Source organism: Octopus sinensis, linkage group LG18 (assembly GCF_006345805.1).
Source record: "Octopus sinensis linkage group LG18, ASM634580v1, whole genome shotgun sequence".
NCBI classification, from domain to species: Eukaryota; Metazoa; Mollusca; class Cephalopoda; order Octopoda; family Octopodidae; genus Octopus; species Octopus sinensis.
This window is the reverse complement of record NC_043014.1, coordinates 37,333,913-37,353,665: the sequence shown is the minus strand read 5'-3', so window position 1 is coordinate 37,353,665 and position 19,753 is coordinate 37,333,913. Positions and strand designations below refer to the sequence as shown.

General features: G+C 35.7%; 1 protein-coding gene across 2 annotated transcripts in view; it reads left to right on the top strand.

The window, feature by feature from the left end:
* Positions 1–19,753, top strand: part of LOC115221243 (ankyrin-3-like) — an 85,236-nt gene that overhangs the window by 59,692 nt on the left and 5,791 nt on the right. For both annotated transcript variants that reach the window (XM_036510885.1, XM_036510884.1), the window contains exons 8-12: positions 5,571–6,403; positions 8,784–8,820; positions 10,795–11,004; positions 14,510–14,676; positions 15,890–16,038. In XM_036510885.1, the coding sequence (XP_036366778.1) occupies positions 5,571–6,403; positions 8,784–8,820; positions 10,795–11,004; positions 14,510–14,676; positions 15,890–16,038 (1,396 nt within the window). The remainder of the gene's footprint in view (positions 1–5,570; positions 6,404–8,783; positions 8,821–10,794; positions 11,005–14,509; positions 14,677–15,889; positions 16,039–19,753) is intronic.

Genomic DNA, 19,753 nt, shown 5'->3' with positions numbered 1-19,753 from the left:
AATGTTGGGATATTCATGAATAAGTCACTAACTGAAATAAGTGGATCTATTGTTTAGGAAAATACTATTTACTAGTTTAAGGGTTGTACTGGATAAATTGCGAAAATAACTCTAACAGTTCAAATACTAAGAAATAAGCATACTCGATTTCATTTTTCCCAAATAATTTAGGAAAATGAATGGGTTATTTCCCTTGGCTATATACAAGGATCCCGTCTAGGGGTGAATGGGTATTTCCCTTGGTTTTTAAAATAAAATGTATCAGATATATATATAAAGATCCCTTCCAGGGGCTCTATTATCGATTTTTCAACAATCTGAGTATGCCATGAGGTTTCCAGACACAAGTTCTACTTATATGTCAAGTTTCCTCAAAATCAATAAAATAGTGAAGGAGGAGTTAGCTAACAACTCCATAAACAGAATTTACCACATATGCAGTAGGTATATATATATATATATATATGTGTGTGTATATATATACATTTATACACACAAACATATATATACATACATACACATATATATATGCACACACATATGTATATATACATACATATATACGCACACATATATATACATAAAACTTAGATATGTTTCGACCAAAGATTGGTCCAAGCCATGTCTAACTTAATAGCACCACCTGATAGGGTTATCTAAATCCTTTTAAAGTCAAGTTTTGTGTTTACTATGGTCCATTCAAGTAGGGAATTCTTATTGAGTGAGGTGTATGTGGAGAAGATATGATATTGCTGTGGGCTCGCCCTAGGCAAGAAGATAAAAATTCTTTTTGCCCATGACACTACATGGACCCTAAGTAAGGCATGTGTGATATTTGAATGAAATTGGTTGTGTAGTTCTCAAGTTTTAAAGATTCACACAGACATACACACATTCTCAGTTTTATATATATATATATATATATATGTATATATGTATGTATATATATATATATGTGTGTGTGTGTGTGTATATATATGTATGTATATATATATATATATATATATATATATATATATATATATAATATATATATATATATGTGTGTGTGTGTGTGTGTATATATATGTATATATATATATACATCTATGAAAGAAGGTTTTGAAAATACAATTTTGAAAGATGTTTATTCACTTGACCGGTTTCCCTTTTTTAGAAAAAAGATTTTCAAAAGTAACATGTAAAAGCTTTGTTGTGTTTGGTACTGGTTGTCACAAAATATTGTACGTTTTACAGAAAAAATTATTAAAAAGTTCATAAAGAATTTGGTATTGTATCTATATATATATACACAGAAAATTATAAGTTCAAAAAGGTCATATTTTGGTAGTATATATATGTACAACGAAGGAGATATTTTTAGTTTTCTAAGAATTTTGGATGAACTGACCTGTTTCACTATATTACGATAATATGGTGAAACAGGTCAGTTCATTTGCAATGAAATTTATAATAAGAAAGGTACAGCTGTATAAAAATAGCAGAGATGGTTGTGAACTTTGTTCTATGGAAACATGAAAGTTTAAAGCATAGGAGTAATGTAAACTTGTTAAATAATCGTTCTGAACTAGGAGCATGTTGCATACGTCATGCAGCCTATACGTTTAGATATTTTAAATAATTATATTCTGACCACCCCTAAATTTTCAAATCATAACGCTTTATAACCAAATAAAAATGAATATACCATACTAGCTTTTATCCAACTTGCATAGATTAATAGGAAACTTCATTGCATAATTAGAATTAAATTTTCTCTTTTTTTATATTAGGAACTTCCTAATATATGTACATAATAAATAAGGCTTTGTCCACGCTTATTAAATATTATACCTACTCATAATATATATACAAAACAAATAATAGTTTTTTTTTTTTTTCTCTAGCATTCTCTTGTAATCCAACTTATTAAAATAATCACCACTTACTAGTCAATTATGATTATATATATTAATGCAATGCATATAGATATATATTTATGCAAATGTAAAGGAGTTTCTGAAGTTTCTATTACTATATAAGTTACAAATGTTTATTGAGATTATCTAGTTAATTGTATAAGGTGTATTGGCCTAGTTTTCTTGATACTTCATTAGATTGATAAGTAGTAGTAGGTATTCTCTAAGACAGTGCTTTTCAACCTTTTTGCTGGAGCAGAACCCCAAGGAAATATTCCACTGGCTCGAGGAACCCCTGTGCAATAATTTAATAGTCTTCTGCACACATATCTGCACAGGAGAATTAAAAATTACTGCTGATTTTAGCAGTTTTGTAACTTCTGGCGGAACCCCTGGACTGTACTGGCGGAACCCTGGTTGAAAACCACTGCTCTAAGACATTATTAGTCTATGATCCCACTACCTTTGAATTTCAACATGAATAACTTTTGACTTTTATTTTAGCCCTTCCTATATCTATAAATAGAAAATCTCTTTGTCTCCATTCAACCATATATCCCTTCCTCCTCACTAGCAGATTCAAATAATTAAAAGAAGTATCTACGGTCAGTAGATAAATTCCAACATTAACATGTTCTTAACAATCAATGAAACCCCTCTGTCTGTCTGTATATCTACCCTCATCATAATATTAGCAATGGACATGAAAATAAACATATGTATTGATGGAAAACCTCTATGGATGGTTGATGATCGCTCAACATTTTAAAACTGATGTAACACTCACAATGTTTAATAAAATGATGTAGCGTGAAACGATCGTACCAAATTACTGAAGATATTCTTGTTGCTTACTTTTATATATATATATATATATATATATATATATATATAAAATTGCAGAAGACAAAAAGAGAAACAAACCCGTAATCCAGTGAGAAAAGTATTGACAATAACTGTTAACAGGTATGGATATATAAACGCCCTCAGGCAAGTTACATGGCATGAGTACACACACTCATACAAGCATCAGCAAAAATGTGAGGTTTGCTGTACTCCTGATCACAATGCGAGTTAGTTATTTACTAGGTGTTTAGAAGAACGGGGAGGTTAAAAGTAAACTTAAATTAAATACCTTAAATTAAATTACATTAAATTAACGGTTACTCAAAATTCATTCTCACTGCATTGTGTGAAAGTACATTTATATGCATGTAGGCATCTCGATAGTTGTTCAGAAATTCTATTAAGTATCTTCTTGTTAGTCCACAGAATAGAAGAGATTCCTCGGAGCAGAGACAGAATCTCCTGGAAATTATACTGTATAGTTTTACATGTCTAACTATGGAGCAATTAATGTTGTACTTTGTTTTACCCTCCTTAAGTCACCATATAAAATCTGTCAAAGATGTCGAATGTCTCTTATTGATTGACTTAAAGCTGGTGACATGGTTATGATAACGATTCTTAAATGAATCAGCCATTTGCCCAATGTAAACATAGGGCCCTCCCCTTGTGTGCAAGTACATTCATATACAAGATTTGTACTCATACAGAGATTCATCAAAGGACATTTTGATTTATCTCTGCATGAGCATTTATCATATTTATATATAAGGTAATCCCGACTCCATTTACCGGCGTTGTTATCGTACTAGCTGTACCATGAGTATTTCTACTACTACAAATTGGTTGAAGTTGATGATTATCAATGTGGTTTACATCTCCTTGGTTGGTATTTAGATGCAAATACTTACTAGATCCAGTAGGTTGGTTATTGAACCTTTGCTGCATTTTGCTAAATTAGCAGAGTTGGCATAGGATACCTTCATAGTGTATCAATTAAAAATAGCATGATACCAATTAGATTTAGGAAAACACTTGTCCAAAGCAGCAAGAAATTTTCCAGCGATCCTGGTTGAAACATGCAAACCAAAAATTGGGTTGAACCAGAGGACATCCTTAATCCTATATCTGTTGTTAAATTTATTTGATTGAGTGTGTTGTACAGGATTGGAACAAGCAGTTGAATTACTGTGTTGCATGTGTCTATGAGTTTTCTTTGGGAGTTCATTGACAAGACCAATTCTTTCTGGCCTGTATTCTTTATCCGAGTGGTTTCTCAAATGGTAACGTTGTGGTGTTATATGATGTGCATCGCAGTTGCAGGAATTACCAATGTAGCTTATGCCAGTATCTTGTATATAATGAATTTTATCATGGTACCCTGCCTTAGCTAGAGCATCATTATAATAAGATGCATGAGATTTGAAAATTTTTACTGTTAGCAGATAATCTAAAGATTCTTGTAGAAATATTCTTAATTAGCCCCCATATAATCGAGGGTGGATGGTTGGATGCTACGTTAATGTACTTAATATGATCATTCAGCTTATGAAATGGTTCAATAATCCAGTATCAAGACAGAAGATTGCATCAAGAAAATTCACTCTACGATAATCTTTACCAATAATAATGTTTAGTCCTAAATTTTTGAAAAGTCCAAAGAAATTTTTCCTGTGCCTTTCTAACTGTACTTTACTACTTCTGTATAGAAGAAAATAAGGCATAATCCCTATATATACCCCCTGTTTCTTCCGGAGAGAAATTTTAAGTATTATTGTGTCACATTTGAATAAAATATGATAAAACTTAGCTGAAATTTCATGAACAATGCGATGGCCAAATCTGAGTGGTAGGGAACAGTGATGGGATTGGTGGTGTGGGCATTCTTCTTGCTGAGAAATGGGTTGATATATAATTGAGATAGAGTATGTGATTGAAGCTTACTGCAAAAATTATCTCAGCCTGTGCCCCTCTTTCAGCTGAAAGAACTCGGCTCCTTTACAGATCTAAGAACTCTCTCTGCTGAACTCTAGATCTGAATTTTTCAGCAGTTGTAAGCATATACCTAAGTTCCTGTTGAAGAATTGGAAAGTGCCTCCTCAACCAGATTGAATAACTGTACCATAGGCTCTTAGCCACTTTTCTAGCTTTATGATTTATGGTCTAAGGAAAATAACTCTTATTACCCTTTTGTTTCTTTCTGATTATTTTCTCATTTTCTGGTTTTTATATATACTTCCTTCTCACCTTTTCTCATGTCCCATTTTTAGTTTTGTTATGCCTTGTGGACAGTGTATAAGGATCATGCTGGGATACCAGACATGCTATAAAACAATGTTTGGCATGTTCTCAGCACATGAAACTAATAAAAGCACATAAAAACATATATTGTGCTTCTTAAATAATAATTATAGATATATATATATATATATATATAAGTAAATATTTAAATGTTCAGTATGTTCCTAGTAGTACACTGATAAAGCACATTCACTGCCTATAGTTACCTGACATCATCCATGGTAATTACTCAATTGTAGCTGGATCTATCTCAGGAAATCCTCAGTGTATGTTGAATACAAAACAAATGATGGAGACAGAAAATGCAATACATGGGAAACTTTATTGCTCACAGAACAACCAATGCACAATGTGTAGAAACGGCCATTGTGAGCAATAAAGTTTCCCATGGTTTCCAACTCTGTCATTTGTTTTGTGTGTGCATGCATGTATATATACATACATATATATATATATATATGAATACATACATCTGTATAGGCAAATAATATAAATATATCTTAATATATATCTATCTCTTTTCAGACCCGTAAAAAAGTTGGTAATAATACAAACCTTCTGGATCTCGCCTGTGATAGTAATAATGTTGACATGGTTAAGTTGTTACTGAAATTTTGTGTGGTAAAGATGGGTTATGACACAGCTCTTCATCTGGCATGTTGTGTTGGGCACATTAAGTCAGTAAAGTTGATTTTACAGTCTGAACAAGACAGCAATGTTGTAAGGAACAATGGTTTCACAGCACTCCACATAGCCTGCGATAAAGGATTTACTGATATAGCAGACTTGTTAATACGATTCAAATCTGACATTAATATGGTCAGTACCACTGGTGACACAGCTCTTCACATAGCTTGCAGTAAAAAATTTGTTGATGTAGTAAAGTTGTTAGTAAAGTTTGATGCTGATGTCAATATTGTCAACAGCCATGGTCACACGGCACTTCACATAGCCTGCGATGAAGAATGTACTGATATAGCAAACTTTTTAATACAGTCCAAATCTGACATTAATATGATCAGTACCAGTGGTGACACAGCTCTTCACATAGCTTGCAGTAAAAAATTTGTTGATGTAGTAAAGTTGTTAGTAAAGTTTGATGCTGATGTCAATATTGTCAACAGCCATGGTTACACGGCACTTCACATAGCCTGCGATAAAGAATGTACTGATATAGCAAACTTTTTAATACAGTCCAAATCTGACATTAATATGGTCAGTGCCAGTGGTTATACAGCACTCCACATTGCCTGCAATAAAGGATTTACTGATATAGTAGACTTGTTAATACAGTCTGGAGCTGACATTAATAAAAAGGATAAATATAATGAAACATCCCTACAGTGTGCAGTTCTACGGTAAGTCAAGAATAATCCAGAATATTTGCATCTGGTTCTCTTTTATTTTTCTGTTTTGCCAAAATTTTAATTTTTAACAAATCACTTAATGCCATCATTCCACTATGGGGCCTCACTCTTAAATCTACTTCATTAAGAAATCATCATCATCATCATCATCACTACCACTTTCATCCTTATCATCATCATTGTCACCACCATTACCAATCCCTGGAACAGTCACCTTCAGAATTATATACTTAAGAGTATTAACTGTTGTCACATTGTTTCAAGTTAAATTCCTACCAGGAATTGTCATTTTAAGGGGTCAATAGAAATTTATTCCAGTAAAGTTAAGGGGTTAATTCAGAAAGCTGTGCTCTACTTTTTTCCTATTCTTGTGTCTAAGCTAGAAATTATGATTATTATTGTTCAAAGTTCAAGTTTCACTGAAGTCACTTGCCTTTCATTATTTCTAGGTCAGTAAAATAAAGTACCAGTCAAGTACTGGAATTGATGTAATCAACTAACTCCTTCCCTCTAAAATTGCTGGCCTTGTGTCAAAATTGGAAGCCATTGTTGTTGTTGTTTTTGAAGATTAGCCTTCAACTTTCCTTTGGGTGGGAAGGGCAAGCAGATTTTCTGTAGTAGTAGTAGTAGCAGCAGCAGCAGCAGCAAGTGGAGGCGCAATGGCTCAGTGGTTAGGGCAGCTGACTCACAGTCAGAGGATCGGGGTTTCGATTCCTAGACTGGGCATTGTGTGTGTTTATTGAGTGAAAACACCTAAAGTTCCACGAAGGCTCTGGCAGGGGGTGGTGGCGACCACTGTTGTACTCTTTCACCCCAACTTTCTCTCACTCTTTCTTCCTGTTTCTTGTCCACCAATTTCCTTTGCAGCCGCTGAGCCTGGATGCGCATTCATCCATCCATCAATGCTCTCGGTGTCGGGGGTTGACCTGCTTTCTCTTTTGCGAGTCTTACAAATAGCAAAGGACCACATTTTGGACTTTTCCCATCTTGTGAGCCCTGGGACAAAGACCGTTCGCTCAACAGCAACAGCAACAGCAGCAGTAGTAGTAGTAAGCCAACAGAATTATTCCCTTACTGGACAAAATATTTTATAACATTTCTTCCTGTGCTTGAATTTTGCAGCCTTATTTCTGTTCTCTGCTCTGGAGCTCTAATTAAAATTTTTTTACAATTTTTGTAATATTGTAATCTTACGTGTTAATTGAAGTAACACAACAATGAGTATACGTGGTATGTGCTAGCATTTCATTTTCTTCTGATATATTAACAAGCAGAATGATTGAACACCTGGAAAAACAATTCTATGTTGCTATAGTTTTTTTGAGTTTTTTTTTTAAAGAAACATTCATACCTGGTGAGGATGTCATTTATACATATATATGTATATATATGCAACAAAGGAGACAACTTAATATAACTGCCTCCACCCCCATATGCACATATATAATGTAAGCGATATAAACACACACACATGCAAATATGCTGCACTTCCTCTTGAAAATGTATCTGTAATGTACAGTTCCATGACACAAAACTTATTTTCCCATTGGTTGCATGTCCATTGACTTCTGTGTAACAGGCAAGTAAATGGGAAAAATTAGTTTTGTTTTATGGAACTTCACATCACTGCAAGGTTTTCACCTTTATGCTAGGAATACCTGCTTAGTGTGGCAATTTGCCATATATTCTTTGTTGGCCATTCACAAGTTAAAAAGGGTATAGACAATGATCTTACTAAAATTAAAATTTTTTAAAATATTTTATTAATGAACATTATTATATTTACTCACGTACAGTCAATAAATTACTGGATCAATGTTCAGTGAACATAACAGTTAGGAATCTTCTATATATAACCTGCAGGATGATGTAATGAAGATAATACAAGGAAATTAATCACGGCATATAATTAGTATGTATTACTGACACTACAAGTAAAGGTTAGCTTTCATCAACTATGGTGTAAGTATGTTACTTAGAAATGAAAGAGGAGAGACAAAACAGTTTTGTTAGACAAGCAATGTAAATTTCCCTGGAAGGCTTAGCAGCTCTAGAATCTTCAGTTTTGCAGAAAAAACTTGCATACTTCTTTTGAAAATTGTCACCTCAGCTATTAAAAGTCAGCCAGTGCTGATTGGTCAAGCCATATTTACATGGGCATTAATAACTTTTACAGCAGCACTTTTCCTTTTATGAAAATATATCAGTTCATAGTTCTTGACAGGGAAAATCAGATCTATGGTTCAAATCTCAGTCAGGGTCTCATTACACTTGTATTTACATTTGTTTTCTTTAATTGAAAATCTAATTATTGATTAATTCAATCTTTGTGATGTTTGTATTATTTTTATTTTCCCTTTTATAATTTCAGGCAACACCAAGATATAGTGAAACTGATACTATCCCAGGTTAGTTAACATATATTATTCACAGTGTAGTATTTTATTGATCTCATCATTCTGTTCAATATTCTCATCATTATCATCAGAGTACCAGTGAAATACTGGGGTTGATTTCATTCACTATACACCACCTACTAAAATGTCAAGTCTTGTCAAGTCTTTCAATTTTCCCTGAAATGAGATGCCGAATGCCATGGGTGGAAGTTGCAAATAATTGTCACGAAAACCGAAATGCATGTGCACCTTGTGAAGGTTATGGGTATAAAAATCAACTTGAACCATGTTCTTGGCATTCGTAATTTGGACACATCAGGGATGACCCAGTTAGCAGCACAGAGAGAACAAGCTATCAGCTGATTGCAAGCAGGGTAGCATGCCCTAGTTGTTGCGAAAGTTTACACTGTTCATGTCAGTACCATCTATTGCTTGCAACAGCAATAAAACACCAATAGTACTGCAGACTGTGCCTGCAGAGGGCACCCCCAGGTGACCACACCCAGGCAGGACTGCTTCATCCACCTGCAACATCTCCATGATCTCTTCAGACTAGCCAGCATGACAGCACCAGACAGCAACCCATCAGCCATGACACGGTATGACATTGGCTGGTTACCAACAACCTGTGTTGCCATCATCCTGCTCTAGGGCCTGTCCTCACCACCTGCCACCATCAGGTACTATTACAGTGGGCTACACAGCACTGACATTTGTAGCATCAACAATGGAGGTTGATAGTCTTCTCTGACAAGAGCTGGTACTGCATTTCCACCTCAGATGGCAGAGTGAGGGTGTGGTGTAGGAGGAGTGAATGCTACAGAGATGCATGTGCCATGGAGGGAGACGTGGGGTGGCCATAACATCATGGTTTGGGATACTATAGGCCTAAATCAGAGAATTGGGCCCCATGAGTTCCAAAATGTTGGTGCAAGCAGAGGGAATGGCATCACAGCGCAGCACTACGTTGATCACATCCTAAGACCTAACATCATGCCCTTCTTTGTACGTCACCATAACCACATGTTCCAGCAGGACAATGCTCCCTCCCACATAGTCAGGGTCACCATGGACTTCCTGCATCAATACAACATCTGAACCATGTAATGGTCAGCTCTCAGCACGGATTTGAACCCAGTTGAACATCTGTGGGATGAAATCCAGAGATGGCTGAACCAGGTGTTCCCAAGGCCGACAACTCATGTGGAACTGGAGGCAGCTTTCCTCAGGTAGTGGGCACAGATGCCTATGCATTTTGTGAACTGCCTCATGCACTCCATGTACCAATGGTGTATGGCCATTTTGAATACCCAGGGCGAGCATATACAGTATTGAACATGTCACACCTTACAATCTTGATGTACTGGATCCGCCCACTACCAGAACACATGATAACAACCCATAGACTGTGGTCAAAGTGTATCCAAGAAATTGACTTTATCAGATTTATCAAAATTTATCTCTGACATAATGAAATTCAAGCATATTTCACAGTTACACATGTCTCGCAAATCTTTTGCAGTTCAATGTATATTAAACACACAAATTTATATATTGAATGTATGAAACACACAAATATATAACATCTAAGTAGGTATCATTTTAACATTGACTCTAACCAACAAAGCAATTTTATGGATCATTTAATGATATAGCAACATCAAAAGTATACATTGGACAAATGATTCTTCTTCAATGGATTTCATTTGCTAATTAATTGTTCTTTCTAGCTCAAATAGTCTATAACTTACTGTGAGTTAGGTATATAGCTAGGGATAAAAGTAGACTGTCCTGAAACAACCTGTTTTTGTCATTTTCATAAATTTATCATGTCTCTAATGTACATCCATACCATCTTACAGTGCAACCTATGAATGGTTTGTTTTATTGACCACATCAAATCCACAGTAACAGTCTGATCAAATATCCAGTAAAAACACTCATGATACATTGATATTTTTACTTTTTATTTTCATTTCCACAAAGGCTGAAGTGGAATTTGATATTCGTAACACTCATGATCAGACACCATTCCTCCAGGCTGTTTCTAAGGGTAACCTTGAGATCATGCAGATGTTAGTATTAAAAGGAGCAGATCTTGACGCTATAAATAAAGATGGTGACAATTGCTTGCATATTGCATTGAGGGAGAAAATGTTTCACTCTAAAAGTAAACATCTTGAAATTTTAGATGAGGTAAGTTTCAGAATTTTTTTTTTTTATGTGAGACAGATACCTTTCAACTACAGTAGTAGTTGAATAATATTCTTAAGGCCGCAATTTACTTACATGCAGCATCTTTCAGAGCTTGTCGCTAATTCAGTTCTTAATCAAATTGAAAACTGTTAACATTTTTGAAGAGGACTGGTCCCTAGCTATATTTTAGCATAAAAATATTGAGATTTGATCCAGTAGAAAAATGTTACATCAAAATTTGTAGCAACATTGTAGGAGAGTAAGTAATGCCACCAATCAAGTTTAGATCTAAACAACTTCACTGAACAAAGGTAGAGTGGGAAGACTTGGAATTTGGGGGAGTTCTTTTTTGCACATATGTCTGTGTCCACTCAGTGGAATCTGTCTAGTACTGGGGTCTCGTATTTTTTGTGGTGAATGGTCAGTCTATTTCGGAGAGTAAACTTTGACCTATGTAATCTTCATTACATCCTTCACATTTAATAGCATATATTAAATTCTTTGAAGAACATATCAAATGATTTTTTATGGTAAAAATCTGTCCTAAATTGAATTTGTATACTGTGTCTTCAATAAGATTGATGCAAGTCAATTTGCATATATATATATACTAGGGTGTGTCAATTTTTGGGAGTAAATAGGAAAATTCATCCTTGGAATTTTGTTCCCAAAGTAGTAACCCAAGTTTTAAAATATCTCTCACTATTGGAAGCTCTGATACAAGAAGCTCTTTCCATGTACAAATTAACAGGCTCAAGTGGGATGACATCTAGCCTCTAGTCTTCAGTGTTGACATCTTGTGAATATCTGAAAGAGTAAAAATTCATTTAACCAATTAAAAGATGATATGATTCATTTTACTAATTAAAAGATAATATAAGAGTGATATTTTGAGTCTAATCAGTTTTTCATGTAAATTTTAAGTTATTGTTTCAAAACAACACCATATTGAAAATTTAGGATAAGATTGATGTAAGTTAGAGTTGTGTTAATCCATTTTGGTATATATATATCTCAAGTCAGGGAGTAAAAAGACTCAATAATTTCACTGCCAAATTAGATTTTTAGTAAGTTATTAAAATTGACACACCCTGATATATACATATATATATATCTTAGGTCCTGGTAGGGTATAAAGATAGGATTTTTCCAGAGAAGTACCCCAAATTCTGGGCTATCAACACTGTCAGGTTCCAAACCAATGCTGAAATTCTTCAAGTGTAGAAAATCCTGGTTCCACGATGGTTGCACCCTTGTGTCGGTTTTGCGAAGAGTAAACTATAATCAAAGTAATAAGAAGACAAAGAAATTCTTTAACACATCTTTAATGATTCATTATAATTGTTTCTGTACCAATTCTACTTGCAATGCCAGTTTATGCAAAAATTCAAAGTCAAAATTTATGTAATGTTTGTAGTTTTAGACATTAGAGTAGCACTTTATCAGACTTGCATCAAAGGTGTGCTGTGACATTGTGTGTCTTCCAGACATCATCTTTTAGCTTATATCAGGAGGAAACAAAAAGTAAATAAAAGTGCAGTTAGGGGATGAGTAATTGTGGGGAGGATAGAGAGGAGGAATATGAAGAGGGGGAGGAGGAGGCAGTGGCTGCTGCTGCATCCCCTGGTGAAAAGGATTGGCCTGTAACAGTCCTGTGTCAGTGGCATGTTAAAAGCACACAGTACACACTATAAAGTGATTGGCATTAAGAAGGGCATCCAGCCTTAGAAACCAAGTCAAATCAGACTGTGGCTGCTGCTGTGATGGTAGTGGCTGCTGCTGCTATGTCTATTTTGTAAGCTATCTTAACAACCACCTATATAGCGCTACTAGAATTATCTATCAGAGTAACAGTTTAAAAATTTCTCAAGTGAAACTTGTTGATGTGCATCACTGTAACACTAATGTCTTACCTCTTTTTCCACTGTTTGAAGCAGTCCATGAACTCTTGCAAAGTGATGCCTTTTAATGCCTCCGTTGTATTTTTTTTTTTCACTTCTTCCACATCTGCAAAACGTTTTCCTTTCAGGACCTTTTTTATTTGGAGGAACAGGGAGCAAGATCAGGTGAATAGAGAGGATGGATAAGCGAGGTCATTCTATTTTTTCAAAAACTGTCTCACACTCAAGACAGTGTGTGCAGGTGCATTGTCATGATAAAGCCACCACACTCCACTTTTGCCACAGGTTGGGGAGTTTTTGTCTTACTGTGTCTTGCAGACACTTCAGAACTGCCAAGTAAAATGTCTGCTTAGCAGTTTGACCAGGAGAAACAAATTCTGTGTGGACAATTCCTTTCACATCAATGAAATGAATCAACATTGTCTTGATATTGGACTTTGCTTGACGTGCTTTTTTGAGGTATGGTGACATTGAATGCTTCCATTAACTTAATTGTTGCTTTGTTTCTGGGTTGTAGTCATAGCACCAGCTTTTGTCACCAATATTGACCTTCAGAAAAAGATTTGGATCAACATCCAACTATTCTTTCAATTCATGACATCCATTCAGTCATGACTGCTTTTTGATATTCAGTGAGCAAGCGAGTCACAAATTTTGATGTAACTCATTTCATTCACAATTCCTTGCTCAAAATTTGTTGGCAGGAGCTCCAGGTTACACCAGTAATATCAAGTTCATAAATTGTTCAGTAATGGTCCTCCAAGATCAGTTCATAAATTTTTGTGATGTTTTCATTCATTCCAGAGTTCTGTGGTCACCCTGAACGAGGTTGGTCCTAAAATGTGAAAACCACTCATAAACTTGTGTTTTGCTCAAGGTAGCATCCTTGTAAGCTGTTTGAAGCACGACAACTGTTTCAGCTGCTATTTTCCCCAACAGGAAACAGAATTTCATGGTAGCATGCTGTTCCTTTGTTTCAGCCATTGCAAAAATTGATGAACAGAAGAGAATCACTGCAAAACAAAGGCACACCACATGGCGGTACAACTTCACATGACACCACTGGTTGGGAGACTGATTTCTGAAGGTGGCATCAAGTGGCATCTAGTAGCAGAAGCCTGAACTGCAATGGGCTTAGCCCATAGAGAATGTTTCCAGTTACTTTTGGGTACCCCTCATGCATACTGTAAAGCATTCAAAGAACAAGTTCTACTTCTCAAATTTGCTAGTGTTTATCATACATAAACATATCAATTGGTTATCTCTGATATTTTCATCAATATTTGGCTTCATAGTTTGCTTGATTCGTATGCAAATACTTTGTTCTTAGATTATGGAAGTAAATTAGATATAAGCTGGTTCTCTCAAACTTCATCACAACCCTTGTTAGTTTTAAATCCCAGAACCAGCCTAATGAGAGCTATAGATTAAGACTGTAACAACCAATGGCAGACTAGTTGATATTACTTTGACACTTCAGAATATAACTGGAATTTTCTTGAATAAAACTAAAATTTGTTGACGCTAAAATGTGTTGGGCAAAGAAAAAGAATATTGAACAATAGTCTTATTGTATATATAAATATATATTTCATCATTTATAGATTTCCTGTCAGCTCAAAGAAGATAGATTATCCAGTATAGTTGTAGCTGGATATCTGGCAACACAAGGAGCAAACTTCTATCATAAAAACAAAAACAACACCACACCACTTGACATCATCAAGAATTCAGATTTGAAAAGCAGACTGGAACTATATCTTGTAAAAGTGTAAGTATTCCCTAATGATTGCTAAATACACCAGCAAGTTGCTTTGTATTTTATATTTTATGCATAATTATGTGTTGATTTTTACTTCCACAAATACAGTGGATTGTTACTGCTAATACTATAACTTTGCCTCTGCTGTATATTGCTATGTTGGTCTCTTCTCTAAACAGTAGTCAGTATGTAGCTCGCTATCTGTATGCCTTTATACCTTTCTTACCTGACAACAATGAAACAGTGATGAAAGTTTGAGTATTCAACCCTTTCCCATTTAAACCAGCCATATCTGGTCAAAATGTACTGCTTGTTTTATATTTAAACTGGCTAGATCTAACTTCTCACATCTACTCTATATTGTCATTCTAAATGTATACAACCACATCATCAACATCTCAAAGCTATGATTAATTCAAAACAATATCAATAAATAAGCACTACATTTGACAGAGTAATCTAAATGCTAAAGAGTTAAACATCCATCCATAAAAGATACAACAGAGGGTAATAGCTGAAACTGATGGACTGATAAAGTCAAATAGAATGAACTATAAAGCTATAAAGGCATTTTCAAAGACATAAGTCATTGCTCATGATTATATCAAAGTTGAAGACATCTGCTTGCTGCCAAAACAGGTTTTGATTGACGTTTCAGTGATGGAAAAAAACATAGTAGCTTAACCTTTAACCAATGATTCACCCATTCATTCATTGCCTAAAACATTTCAATTAGCTCTACACATAATCACAACACCTCAAATAATTATCAAGCTTGCTCACAGTCAGTCATTATAATCCATTATTTTAATGGATTATTACTGTAGAATCTCTTCATATTCATATAATCTCCATGTTTTATTTTTAGTTGCACATGGATAATTAACTCTGTGCGAACATGTGTGTGTTTTGAAAGAAAATATTTCTTAACACCATTACTAGGCTGATCTGTCAATCTGTTGTTTTGCACTGTAAAGAAAATATATACATTTTTCTGTGTTTATTAGATTTAGATATTGTTTTCGTATCTTATAATTCTGTCTTGTTTTAAAATGTGCATCAGTTAGCTACATCTCCAAAGGTTTAATAATAATTTAAAATGTTCTCTTCAAATGATATTTTATGGTAACATTATAAAAAATATTCTTTCTACATTTATATTCAATGAAATATTTGTTATCAGATGATTTTATTGGTGAGTCTGTGTGTGTTTCTTTTACAGGTATGAGTGTTATGTATGTGGAGATAATCGAGTTTCTATAAAATTCCACCCCTGCCGACATAGGATAATATGTGAAGAATGTTGCTCTAAGATAAAGATCAAAAAATGTAATCGATGCAAACAGACTGTGATTCACAAAACTAGGTTTGGTAAGTAGATATTTGAAGGTTTATCTGTCTCATTAGATGATGTTGATTGATGTGTTTGTTTTGATTCAAAATGGGATATTTTATATCCAATCATTTCTCTGGATTTTGCTAACAGGAAGAGTAATAAACTTACTTGATTACGTTCTTATCAGAATTTCACATGTAAAATGTATGTTATTTTTAATCGTTTTGTTACAACACTTCTGTTGAAATGCACTGCCTCTGTTTCAGTAAATTTTGAAAGTAATGAAGTATTTAGTAAAATCACTTTGTCATTATTAAGCTGATGTTTAAGGCAGCAAGCTGGCAAAATCTTTAGCACACTGGACAAAATGCTTAGTAGCATTTCTTCTGTCTTTATGTTCTGAGTTCAAATTCCATTGAGGTCAATTTTGTCTTTCGTCCTTTCAGGATTGATAAAATATTTACCACTTCAGCAACTAGCCCTGTCCCTCAAAATCTCAGGCCTTGTTCCTGTAGTAGTAAGTGTTATTAATTATAGTAGCCTCGCCTGGCCCCCGTGCCGGTGGCACGTAAAAAGCACCATCCGACCGTGGCTGTTTGCCAGCACCATCTGGCACCTGTGCCGGTGGCACGTAAAAAGCATCCACTACACTCACGGAGTGGTTGGTGTTAGGAAGGGCATCCAGCTGTAGAAACATTGCCAGATCAGACTGGGCCTGGTGCAGCCTTCTGGCCTCCCAGAACCCAGTTGAACCGTCCAACCCATGCTAGCATGGAAAGCGGACACTAAATGAAAATGATGATAAGATGAAATTTTGATGGAAGAAAGCTTTAATTTAGACTACTTAAAATCTGAAAGTTGGCAGTTATTGAACCAGAAGCAGTCACATGCAGATTATTATCAAAAGTGTTAATGAACTGTAAGACAAGGTTTTATATAACATAGAAACAAAAAACATAATTTCCCAATGCCTGCACAAAGGTACATTTGAAATAGTGTTGGTAAAATCAAAAATTTTATCTTTTATCTTTTACTTGTTTCTGTCATTAGACTGTGGCCATGCTAGGGCACCACCTTGAAGAATTTTAGTCAAATGTAACAACCCCAGTACTTTTTTTTTATGTTTTAGCATTTAAATTGGATATATCAGGCCCAAATATTCTACATGTTTTATGTTCAAACTGGCTAGATCCTGCCTCTCACACTTACCCTACAATATCATTCTAAAAATATACAATCACATTATCAAAATCTCTAAGCTACAAAATAAAGCAGCTTTATTCAAAGCAATGTGAATGAAAAGCATTACATTTGACAGAATCATGTAAATCCCAAAGGGTTAAACCTAATACTTATTCTATCAGCCTTTTTTGCTGAATCACTAAGTTACAGGGTTGTAAACAAACCCAAACTGGTCGTCAAGCAGTGGAAGGGGACAAACACAGACACAAAGAACTCACACACACCCACACATATATATCTATCTTTATATATATAAAACTGAGAATGTGTCTGTCTGTCTCTCTGTCTGTCTGTGTGTTTCCCTAAAACTTGAGAACTACACAAACAATTCCATTCAAATTTTACACATGCCTTACTTAGGGTCCATGTACTTTCATGGGCAAAACAAATGTTCAAGTTCTTGCCTAGAGCGAGCCCATAGCAATATCATATCTTCTCCACTATTTCAGTATTACGTGTTAAAAGTGAAACAAAAACATTTCTCTATTTTATGTCAGATGCTTTCACTTAAACAATAAAAATAATAATAATAATTGAATTATATGTAGTAAGTAATAAGTAAAATCAAACTAACGTATAATATAATCGTAACATAACAAAAGTAAAAATAGCAATTGGTATAAATTTGCATCAGTGATTTGAACTTGAATAAGTGGTTTCACATGAATGAGAATAAATTAAAAATAAAATTAGCGTGCAGAAATGGAATAGTCCAGATGAATAATAAAAAATTAAATTAAAGAAAAGACTATTGTCTATAAAGTATACAATGTAGAGAAAAAAGATTTGAATACATGGAGGAAAGCACCTTCGAAAAGTGTCTTGGTGCGACTATGAAAGGTATCTAATCAGAGGCGGTAAATTCGCCACAATAGAAGCAAGGTTCGAGTCAACAGAGCGTGCAAGGGAGTACTCGACTCGTACTTGTAAAGTGGAAATATTTTATTTTTACCTTTATATCTGGGACATAGGATGTCCCGGATAAAAATTAAAAATGTCCCCCCAGAAGTAGAGGTAGGCTGGATTGTAGCCACACTTCTATACAAGAGGGAGGACAAGATACAATTGATCGAAATTACAAGTGACGGGCTAACAATTCCAGTCTGTTATATATTTTGAGTATTGTTATCACTAGCGATATCAAGATATAACTTTGTATTTTGTATTTTATGTGTAGATGTATATATATAGATGTACATGTAATATGTACACATATATATACACATATATACATGCACTAGCACTATGACCCGGCAACGATGGGTCTTTAATGCTAGTATATATATATATCATCATCATCATCATCGTTTAACGTCCGCTTTCCATGCTAGCATGGGTTGGACGGTTCAACTGGGGTCTGGCAAGCCCGAAGGCTGCACCAGGCCAGTCAGATCTGGCAGTGTTTCTACAGCTGGATGCCCTTCCTAACGCCAACCACTCCGAGAGTGTAGTGGGTGATTTTATGTGCCACCGACACAGGTGCCAGACGAGGCTGGCAGACGGCCACGCTCGGATGGTGTTTTTATGTGCCACCGACACAGGTGCCAGACGAGGCTGGCTGACGGCCACGCTCGGATGGTGTTTTCTTATGTGTCACCGACACAGGTGCCAGACGGGGCTGGCGGACGGCCACGCTTGGATGGTGTTTGTTACGTGCCCTCAGCACGGAGGCCAGTCGTTGCGGTACTGGCTACGATCACGTTCGGATGGTTTTCTTATGTGCCACCGGCACTGGTACCACAAGGATACAAATTCCATTGATGTTCATCTATTTTGATTTGGTTCGATTTGATTTGATTTGATTCGATTCGATTCTCACTTGCCTCAACAGGTCTTCACAAGTGTCACAAGAAGGAAGGTATGCACAGGTGGACTGACTACGTCCCAGGTAGGGGCCACGGATTATGGCTTCACTAGTCTTGCCGGGTCTTCTCACGCACAGCATACTTCCATAGGTCTCGGTCTCTAGTCATTTCCATGGTGAGACCTAACGTCCGAAGGTCGTGCTTCACCACTTCGTCCCAGGTTTTCCTGGGTCTACCTCTTCCACGGGTTCCCTCAACTGCTAGGGATTGGCACTTTCTCACACACCTATCTTCATCCATTCTCGCCACATGACCATACCAGCGCAATCGTCTCTCTTGCACACAACAACTGATGCTTCTTAGGTACAACATTTCTCTCAAGGTACTAACGCTCTGTCGAGTAAGTACACTGACATTACACATCCATCGGAGCATACTGGCTTCGTTCCTCACAAGCTTACGCATGTCCTCAGCAGTCACGGCCCATGTTTCACTGCCATGTAGCATAGCTGTTCGTACACATGCATCATACAGTCTGCCTTTTACTCTGAGCGAGAGGCCTTTAGTCACCAGCAGAGGTAAGAGCTCCCTAAACTTTGCCCAGGCTATTCTTATTCTAGCAGTTACACTTTCAGCGCACCCGCCCCCACTACTGACTTGGTCACCTAGATAGCGGAAGCTATCAACTACTTCTAGTTTTTCC